At 41.4% G+C, this 11,187-nt stretch overlaps 1 protein-coding gene across 1 annotated transcript in view; it reads right to left on the reverse strand.

The window, feature by feature from the left end:
* Positions 1-3,126: 3,126 nt before the first annotated feature.
* The window catches only part of LOC122803253, a 1,850,609-nt gene continuing 1,842,548 nt past the window's right edge, over positions 3,127-11,187 (reverse strand). Inside the window, exon 10 of the mRNA XM_044072846.1 lies at positions 3,127-3,151. Within this exon, the coding sequence (XP_043928781.1) occupies positions 3,127-3,151 (25 nt within the window). The remainder of the gene's footprint in view (positions 3,152-11,187) is intronic.

Genomic DNA, 11,187 nt, shown 5'->3' on the forward strand with positions numbered 1-11,187 from the left:
GACGGTCTCGCGGTACGTAATGAACATACTACGCACAAGCGGAATTTTGGGCAGAGACTACAAGCTTGTAACGAGGTCAGCACACCAGATTGTGGCTTCCCAAAAGCATTTGTGGACACGGACGAAGCCTTTGATCAACCTCCGGAGATGCAGCATACAGCAGGGACACAGGCAGCTTGTCGAGCTGCCAAACCACGCAATTTGGATTTAGCACATAACGAGGACGATTTCCTCTTAAGCGAATGCCATGAATTTACTGAACAGGACTGCACATTTGATTTCAGCTTGTGCAAGAAGCGCTTAGACCATCAGTTTGGAGGGGCCCACCCGAAAATTCACAAAAACAGCAACCATCGAGCAGGGACTGCTACGGATAATTCAGGTACTGTAAATACCAATTTGGGGAGCATCCCCATGAGTTATAACAGATTCCATGTACTTGAACAAATAGATTTGGCCCACCACGATGATGGTCATACATCAAAGGGCTATACTAGCAATGGAAAGGACATATTTGAAAAGTTTTTATGTGATGGTTATGAGTATTTTGATAGGGACATGAGAGCTACGAATGAGATTGATGGCAAGAAGGACATTAATCACATGTCTTTAAAAGAGTGTATTTTAGACTATGGTAAAAAGCTTATTGCATATAAGAACACCAAGATAGACCGTAGTTATTTAACAAAATGTATTGCACTCAATATTGTACCAAAAGGCTTGAGATTTTTTAAGCTACCGTTGGGGATAAAGTACACATCTGAAGTAGAGAATGATTTTAATAAGTTATTTGAATGTTTTGGACAGGATTATATGAAATTGTTTATCAAACATTTGGATGTTAAATTGAGTTTGTTAGCTGATGAATTAGAAAACATCAATATCACTATTACACAGCATTCTGATTTTAGCAGTTTAAAGGATTTGTATGTGAAACAGTTTCATTATGCAGAAAATAGTGTGTCAAATATTGTGGACAGGAAAGAAAAGAAATTACAACGGGATAAGGATGCTTATAAAAATGACAGAGCATATGTATGGCCAAGACAGAAGAATATTGTCACACACAATAGGTATCCATCTAGGAGAAATGAAGTGAACAAATCACACAAGGAAGAAAATTTTCAGGGGGGAAGGTTTTATCCAGCATGGAGGGACACAAAACTAAGGTACTGAACACATGTGAGTCACATAACATCCCTCTAGTTGAGGACCCTACACCGTTAGTTATTAGTGATATTCCCCAACCAAATGGGAACCTGACGACATCATATGATCATGATGCCCACCCTAGAATCATTACACATGATGGGTTTAAGGTTTTTAATTATTCGGGTATGGACATCAACCACACGTGTGCAGAACTTCTAAGCAAAGGTATGAAATTTATACCGACGAAGGGATGGAATTTATTGGATTGTATTAAAGAAATCAAGAAATTTTGTAGGAAGCTGAATCTGGCATTATTATTTGACAAGCATCCCGACACAAAGAACACGGTGAAGGGCATAGCAGGTACCGCTCTCACCAAAAAAAGTACCTTCATACCAGTCTCAAATCCACATGTACAGAATTATGAACAATTGGTTTGTAACAATATTTATTGGACATATTACAACAAGGTCCATAAGAGACATAGCGACCCCGATAATCTAACCAATTTGGAGAGACAGTGCCTCCTAGACCTTATCAACAACAAGAGCATCAGAGTCATGAAACCTGACAAGGGTGGAGGGGCTGTTGTATTCTCTACTGATGAATACTATTTGGAGATACATAACATCTTACACAATTCAGGAAACTACGAACACATTTCCTTGAATCAGGTCAACATTGGTCACAAGCGTATTGACCTCATCATTGAGGAGTACCTTATAGACAATAGGATCTCTAACGAGACTTATTCCTTTTTAAAGGTAGATCATCCAGTGTTGGCCAAAATGGTGGGTATCCCAAAGATACACAAATCCCTTGAACAACCACCCTTCCGCCCTATTGTATCAGGTTCGAGGTCCAAATCCTTCAAAATAGGTCAACTTATTGATGGATGGCTCAAGAAGGCTTATGACCACATTCCACACATCATTAAAGATTCTTGGAGGTTTTTGGGGGTCATTACCCAAGATGTGTGGGACACCAATTTGATATTTTTGACAGTGGATGTCGTTGATTTGTTCTCATGCATACCTAGGACCGAAGGCTTAGAATATTTTGAAAGAAGTCTCAAGAAATTTACGGACTATTCATGGGAGAAAGTTAGTCTCATATGTGACATGATGTCACTTGTGTTGGACCATAATTACATCTTATCCCAAGGAGAATATTTCAGGCAGACCAGGGGAGTGGCGATGGGAGCAGCCTGTGCTCCCATCTTTGCAAACCTGGTTATGGCCGAGTGGGAATCTGAAAGTGTTTTTAAGAGTTCTTATTTCAAGGACATTGCCCTATACGTCAGATACCTTGACGACATTTTTATCTTGTGGAAAGCATCTGTAGAGAGACTGAAGGAATTCATGATATATCTCAACAAGACAGTGGAGTTTTTACAATTTACGTACGAGTACAGTCATCGAGAAATTTCATATCTAGACGTACTTTTGAGGAAGAATGAAAGTGGATTTACCTCCAGTACGTACAGAAAACCAACTTTTTCGAATGACTACGTACATTACAGCAGTAATCATCCACCATATGTTTTCCACAATGTGTTAAAGGGACAATGCATTCGTGTGGCTAGGATGTCGTCCAACATACACATCCTGGAATCAGAGCTTGGAACAATCAGAGATATGTTCAACAAGAGATCTTACCCTGAAAACATGGTTAATGAGGTTATAAATTATGTTTATAAACAATGGGGTAAGAAATATCCTCCGCTATTAGATACCTACAAACCACCTATTAGAGATGGCACACACGAATCACTACTGGGTAGGGTATGTGTTCTCATGTATTCCCCTAGTATACACATCATCAAAGATATCTTGGAAAGATATTGGCATACATTGACCGTCATAGATAAAGATCAGATCTTCGGTAACAAACCGAGATGTGTATACAAAACAGCTCCTAATTTGAAAGCTCTATTAGAGAAGGGTAATCACATGCAAACTAATTCAGCCACTTTTACAGGCACGGTGAAATGTGGCAACTGCAAACAATGTAAATATATCAACAACAATAAAAGTATAAGACTAGATGACGTCTGTCACACCACTATTAAATGTATAAGGGGAAACTGCAAAACTAAACAGGTGGTGTACTTGGCTGTCTGTAGCAAATGCAATGCCCATTATGTGGGTAAAACAGAGAGGCAGCTTAATAGACGCATCTACGAACATCTATATAGAATAAGGAAACATGATAACAAAAATGCATTGTGCAAGCACATTTTGGAAAAGGGTGATGATCACAGCTTTTTATTTTCAATAATAGAACAGGTGGATACTACCGTATTTGGAGGGGATTGGAAAATGAAATTGTTATCGTGCGAAAGTAAATGGCAAATTTTAACAGATTCCACGAGACCACCTGGTCTCAATGATTTCATCAGCATAAAACCCTTCTTAGCTCTTGAGTAACTCTTATTTGAATATTGATGTTTTGGTAGGATGATTATTTATATACATATATAATTATATTTATTTCATATTATTTTATATAATTGGTACATTTTTTATGGAAACTTATATGTATTAGAGGGACCAGATTCCATGAGTTGTATATATATATATATATATATAAAACTTTTGTGAATTTTGGATATTTACTCAAGAAAATATATATATTTATTTTTAATTCATTATACATATTTATATAAGTTTTTTATAGTCATTTACAGTTTTTTGTAAGTCTTGTGTTTCATTAGTGTAGGGGAATGTTTACATATTATTGAGTACTGTGTCTCTTAAAATATTTGGCGCCTTTTTAATGTTTTTATTAACTAACTAATTGATTTCCATAAGATGTTTGTTAATTGGATGTGGGTGTGTATAAATACCACGTTGCTTATGTGTTTTAGTTGTTCTGATGAAGGCTGGGGTACAGCCGAAAGCGCTTAACTTGGTTACAATAAAATAGTGTATTGGAATTACCAACTTTTGTTTTGGAATCATCTACTTCAGTTTTGGAACTTACATTTATCCATTTTTCGTTGGTATTTGGCGTCCTGTAGCCGAGTGGAGTTTTTCCTCTACCACTGAACTGTTATTGTGTATTTATTTTCTCATTATTTGTGATGTCTCCTGATAACAATGCCTGAGATGGCTGCCCGTGAGGAACCCTCCACTGAATGGGAGATGAGCCTAATGGAGGAGTTAGATAACGAAGAGAGAGAGAGAGCAGCCAATCTGGGAGATACTTTTTTAAAGTTCTCTACCGACATGGTCTCAGTTAAAAAGTCAGACGGTTCCTTAACCAGATCTCTCTACAATCTAGTAAAATGTGCGAAATAATTTAAAGCTCTCAGTAAGAAAGCAGCTGAGGCATAAATGTGCTTACTAAATGTGTCCAGTGCTCTGTGGACTCCCTATTTGGGAGATGGACAGTTGAGCACTGCTCAGCTCTTTTTTGGTAGCTGCTGCCACAACCACAGCATCTACAGGTATGCCCTTGGTCCAATGAGCGCAGTCCTTGGGGGAGAATGAAACCTGTCTGGATATTTTGGTATTGATTTGATTCATCTCCAGCTCCTTCCAAGCCCGGCGGGAGACAAATCTATAAGGTCATCCACCGCGGATCATCCAAAATGTAGATGGGCGGTCCTGAAAGCCCCCCAAAACACAGACTTTCCAGTTGAGGAATTTTGGGATGACTAACTACCTCTATGTCTAAAGATGGCTAGGGTATCTCCAAAGGAGATGTCTTTTGGTGGTGACTGAGGGGATCTCTCTCCCCCATCAAAGTCCTTGTCCTCAGTGAGAGACTCCAGAGTGGAATCTATGTGCCTCTTTTTGCATGCGTTCTTGTGAGGGGCCTCCTCATTGGGATGATCAGAGAAGGTATCAGAAGAAAATGATATTCCCTCTAGGGGCATGTCTTGGAGGCTTGCTGAGGCAGGCTGACCCTGGACAGGTATGACAAGCTCAGAAGTCAGATCCAAAGAGGTACGATGGGGAGGATCGCAGATATGAGAGGCTGAGTCTCTGTGGAAAGAGAAGAACCTTTCCACCACCCAAAAAGCCAAAAAAACCAAAGCAACTGAGGAGGAAACAGCAAGGACACTCACAGATCTGAGGTCTCTAGGAGGAATTGAACCTGAACAGTCAAGAGCTGAAGCACCGAGGGGAAGGGATGTCTCCGATAAAGACTGAGCTGAACCCCCTACCCCCAAATCTGACGCCGAAACCAGAAATCCGAGACCTGCTCTGATCAGAGGATCTCAGAACAGAGGTGGTCAGGGTAACCATTGGAGTCAAGGAATCCCATTTCCTCGGATCAGAGGCCAACTCTCTTGGGTGTCCAACATCCTTCGGCTCCAAAACGGTAGGATGGACTGGAGGAGGAGATATAACCTGGGCCACAGGAACACTCACAGATTAGAGACTGGATGATAAGCTCAAGGCCCCATCTGAATATAGGTCCCGAGGAACCACATCAACCTGTCCACATCTGTTTTATAAAGGCTCCTGGAGGCAGCCACTGACTATCCGGTGAGTATGCAAAATTTTTGTAGGTAAGGTTGGAGATACTGACCTAATGGATGCATCAGGAGTTTGGCTCTGAACTCTTGTATCTGAAGAACTAGGATCTGTGGGAAGAGTGGAAAGTCTAGGAGAAATAATCATATGTACTGTTGGCTCTGAGGAAAGACGTTCTCGATCTGCAGGAGCAAAAATAGGTCTTGGGTCCTACGACTTTGGATCCAAAGGTTTAGATATCTTTGCAAATGGCTCTGAAGCGGCCTTCAAAGTCTTATGAGGGATGCTTCTTAGGGTCAGAGGAGCCGTGAAATGATTTTGATGGGGTTTGAGCCCCTGGTGAAGAGGAGGAGGAAGGCAGCAGCCCTCGAAGAATCAACTTATTTCTACGGTCAGCTACGGCTCTGGGGTTAAACCTCTCGCAGATGGTACAGACTGACCATAGGTGTTCAGCACCCAAGCAATAAATATATCTGCTATGTGTGTGTGTGTGTGTGTTGGAGTGTGAGATTTTGTGTCCACATCACTAACAGCACTTAAACCCACCAGGTCTCAGACATAATAAAAATAGCAATAACAATGACAATAAGAACTAGCTCTAACCCAGGAAAAGGAAGTTAACTGTCAAACAGGTAAAAACTCTAAAAAGTCAACTATCTACACTACTTAAACTACATCTTTTTAAACAGAAAAGGGAAAGAAATTTACCACAGATATCTCACAAGAGACTAAAAAGGCAGAAGGAAGAGCAGTTAAAGTGCAAACTACAGCCCTTATGCCAGCGAAAAGTAGTGGGAGGGTTGGTACAAAGCTGAAAGGGTTGAAAATCAAGGAGACAGATTTAGTAAAATATACTTCGCTGTCGCATCAAGGAAAAAGCTCCAACACTTGAGACTGGAGAACCACATCTGTCAGCGATGGCAGGAAACTAAATCTGCGGAGGTTGAGTACAGTGTGCAACATTGTGGGTAGTGGGAGGAGCTCGAGGCTGGAATCTAAGTTTGTAAGAATGTGTCCCAGTCACATCAGAGGATCAGATCCAGAACCCAGTCGTGAGGACGAATGAAAAGGACATCAGATCTGTAAAGTATGCCAACCCAGCATGGAGCAGATCACACGGATAAGAGAGAACCAGAGGAATCTCCACAAAGGGGGGATCCTGATGGCAAGAGAGGCACTAGGCAAAATATTTTCCATTTAGACATGTATGATTTTCTGGTAGGAGGTTTCATGGCCTCCTGCCTAAAAGGAATCAAAACCCCCCATCATCCACAGTGTCAGTTGAAGAGTAGACAGGTGAGGATGGATAAGAGAACCCTTGTCCTGTGCAAGATCATCCACCTGATGAGGCAACTTGCAGTGAATGTCTGTGTCCCAGTGTGAAAAAAGGGGAAACAATTCTGTCTGGTGCAAAAGGGTGTCACCAGCAAAATTGTGGGTGAGACCTGCCTGATATTGTGCAGAATCCACAGCAACAGAGGAAGGGGGAACATAGAAACATCCCCTTCCACAGAAAAGATAGACCATCCACTTTCCAGGTCAGAGAACTTGGAACTCTAAGACAAAATAAAGTAAGTTGTATTTTCAGAGGGAAGGCAAAAAGATCAACAAGAGGAATACCCCACTGACTGACTATTATCCAGGAACATATCACTGTGATGCATCCATTTGTGAGCATGTGTTCCAGACCTGCTCTAACAGCGTGCCACCAGATTGTGCTTTGAAGGAATATAAACCACCTGAAGAGTCACTTGATGCATAACAGCAAGATCCCAAACCCGAAGAGCTGGCCTGCAAAGGTGAAAGGACCTCATACACCACTACTTGTTGACATACCACAACACAGTGGCATTGTCTGTGAAGACTGAGGAGGCTGGAGTGGAAAAGAGAATGAAAAGCTTATAGGGCTAGAAGCAGGGCTCTCAGCCCTTTTACAATGATATAGTCTAACCTCTGATGAGAGGGCCAGATATCTTGGACCTTTAGAAAGCCACAAGAACCTCCCCGCCCCAAATCTGAGGCATCCATGAACAGTTCCTGATAAGGAATTGGAGCCTGGAAAGGAAGCCCTGAATTGAGAGCTTGAGACAAAGAAAAGTAACATGGAACACCAGGGGGTGGCAGAGATGAAGCCACACTGATTTGCAGTATCATGGAAATTTCCTCAAGTGGAGCTTGGCAAGAGGGAGAATGGGAATATTGGAGGTCATAAATCCTAGACCCTTGAGAAATTTCCTGGCCATGAGAGAGGAAGAAGAAGGGACTGGTAGAAGGTTGGTGACAGAACCTAGGGAGCAGGAAGAAGGGACAGCATAGGAACAATCTGAAGCGTGCACCTGAGAAATATATGATCCTAGGAGGGTATTAGAACTAATTTCTTGAGATTTATGATGAACCCATACTGCAAAAGACAAGTGGCAAACTGAAGATCCTGCAATAGACTACTGGGAGGAGCTTTAATGAGCAGGTTTTCCAGACAAGGAAAAATCTGTATCCACAAAGCCTGCAAAAAGCAATGGCAGTATCGAGGCATTTGGTGAACACCCTTGGAACAGTATAAAGGGCAAAGTAAAGAACTGAAAATGCAAGGAAGAAACAAATAAATGCAAACATTTCATAAAAACAGGGTGAATAGGAATGTGAAGATAGGCATCTTTTGAGTCTAGAGAAACCAAAATTGCCTGGGGAAGAAACGGAAATACAGTCTAAAGGGACAACATCCGTAAAGAAGAAACCTTGAGAAAAGTGTTGAGCAGAGAATGATACAGAATTGGTCTTCATGTACCCTCCATCCGATGAATCAAAAACATTCTGCAGTAAAACCCCCTCCCTACCTCGGTAGGGGGAACAAGCTGAATAATGCACTGATACAAAAAGGATAGCAGAACCTGCGGTAAAGGAGGAAGATGTTATAGAGGAGGATGAGGAATGCCTGAAATGGAGGGAAGGGACTTCCAAACCATAAAATACCCATGACAAATAATAAACAGTATATAACTGTCTGAGCTGATATGATGCGTATCTGGAAGAGACATATCAAGAGAGACAAGAAGACCTGGCCAAGGTAAACTGAAGGCCAAACATCAAATGAAGACAGGTTCTGAGATGACATTTGAGAGGATTTTGCAGAGAAATGTACCTAGATCCCTTCTTACCCTTAGGAGGAGGGCAGGTTTGCCTACAAATAAAGGCAAGCTTAGAAGAGTAATTCCTCTGGAATCTGGGGATGGGGAGACAAAAATATGTCTAAGATCCTACAAGACCTTACCCGTATCCTACAGGGAGTTAACAGGTCAGCAGCAGCTGTCCCAAAAAGAATTTCAGTTATACAGAGGTGCATCCAAAGGCTTGCCTTTGACATCATCATGTGAAGATGTAGCCAAGAATAACATGTTATCACAGAATCAAAGGCAGCAGCCTAGAAAGAGGCATCAGCAGCATGATAGCTGCATTTTATGGAATGACGGGCAACTTGAGAAGTGCACCAAAGCTGGAAAAAACAGCCGAATCAAAAAGGTCAGACATCACAGCAAAGACATACCTAGACATGTGGGTCTGGTAATTAACAACCCTAAATGACAGGGTGGCAGAGTATAAACTTTCTTACCCAACCTTTCCATAGTTCGACTGTCCTTATCTAAAGGAAGGAGCTTAGTACATAGCAACAACTTAGAAAGTTTATTAGAAGAGACTGAAACCACTGAAGGATAAGCAGAAGGGCACTTTACACCACTGAAGGATAAGCAGAAAGGCACTTAAATAAAACCTTGCAATCCTAAGGCAACTTGTAGAACCTGTCAGGCTTCTTGGGAGGAGGAGGCTGAGAATCAGAAGCAAAAGAGGTAGCAGTAAGGGTGTTTAAGAGGGCTACCACAACAAGGGGAACAGCACATAGCTTGGGAAACTCCATTTGTAGGAGCTCATAGTACCTCTTTGGGATATCAGAGACCTGACAGCAATCCCACTTAAAATACTCCATCACATGGACAATAGTATCCACAAAGGATAGTTCTTCCAAGGGGGGATCTGGACTTGAGGGATCCTCTTTCTCCAAACCATAATCTAGAGGGCTACGAATCTGACAGGAGTGTACAGAACAGTCCATCACAGAATTCAAATCCTCACCGGAGGAATCCAATTCCCTAGACCTCTTAACAGGGGTGGAATACGAGGAAGGGGCAGGGGCAGACACCCCTTGAGGAAGTTGCAAGGTCATTAAAGTAATGAACAGACCCTGAGTAAAATCCCGCTAGTCACTCCGGGATCTTTAGCAACACAAGAAATAGATATTGTTTTCTGCTTTTTCTTCAGTGGGACGTTTGCCCTAAGTACTCTAGGAGGTACAGATCATAGAGAGACTGAATAATGGTAGTCATCCCTCACTAAAATCTGAGATCCCTCTCGGTCCCCCACATAATCAACCTAGGTTCCCCCTCAATATCCGGAAAAGACATTGGAAAAGCCTCCAAGGATGTGTGAGAGTTCAGATCCATGATGGCCTCCAATAGAGTCACGGAAGAGGAATCAGATGCAAGCACCAGACAGTTTTCAAGGATTTCACTAGCTTCTACAGAGACGTCCAGGGTAGACTAAACAGGAAGTGGGTCAGACCTAGGTCTCTTGGCCGCCTTCTTGGCAGACTGCTGTCCCTTGGGATGGGAGGATTCTGTCATAGCACCCTGAGCCAAATGTTTAAGTTGCTAGTTTCCAAGGTATATGGACAAAAAAGATAAACCACACCAGAGGGTCTCGGGGACAAACACTCAACAGACAAAGCACTATAGATGGCTGAGGGAATTACACAAATTTATTTGCTATATTAATTTAAGTACCAATTTTTTGAAATTCACGAGCAGCATTAAGGATGACAGTTTGCACTACTTAGATGTATGCTTGTATAAGAATTTTGAAAAACAGTGTTTTGAATCTAGTATACATAGGAAAGAAAGCTTTTCAAACACGTACTTACACTTTGATAGCTATCACCCCCTATTCCAAAAGAAAGGGATTATAAAGGGGCAATTGATCAGAGCCTCCAGAATGTGCACAGAAGGAAAAGTGTTTAAAAAGGAAGTTGCCTTCCTAAAAACATTGTTTATGGAAAGAGGTTATCCCACACAAATGTTTGAATCGATAGCCATGGAGGTCATAGCTAGTAGAAAAGTAAAATATTTTCCCCTGCTGGGTGAAGTCCATAGTCACGAAATGGTGACAGTAGAGAATGCCAATAAGGGACAAAAACTAAGTCATTTATACACACTAATTGTAATGAAAGTGCAGCAGTAGAGAAGATTGTGGAGAAGTATTGGCCAATTTTAACATCTAATGAAGAATTCAAACAAATTTTAGGGAATAAACCTCATTTTATTAAGAGAAGGAATATGAATTTAAAAGACTGTTTTGAGGCCAATCTGTTAGTGAAGGAGAATGAAGGACCATCTAGGTGTGGTACATTTAAATGCAAAACATGCAAGCAGTGTCCTTATGTTATGAATAGGAAGGGTTTATACCTTAAATCAAGGAAAAGATATGTTGGATCTTTAGCCTA

The sequence above is a fragment of the Protopterus annectens genome, chromosome 5.part1 (genome assembly GCF_019279795.1).
Source record: "Protopterus annectens isolate FY-2018-M chromosome 5.part1, PAN1.0, whole genome shotgun sequence".
Lineage (NCBI taxonomy): Eukaryota > Metazoa > Chordata > Ceratodontiformes > Protopteridae > Protopterus > Protopterus annectens.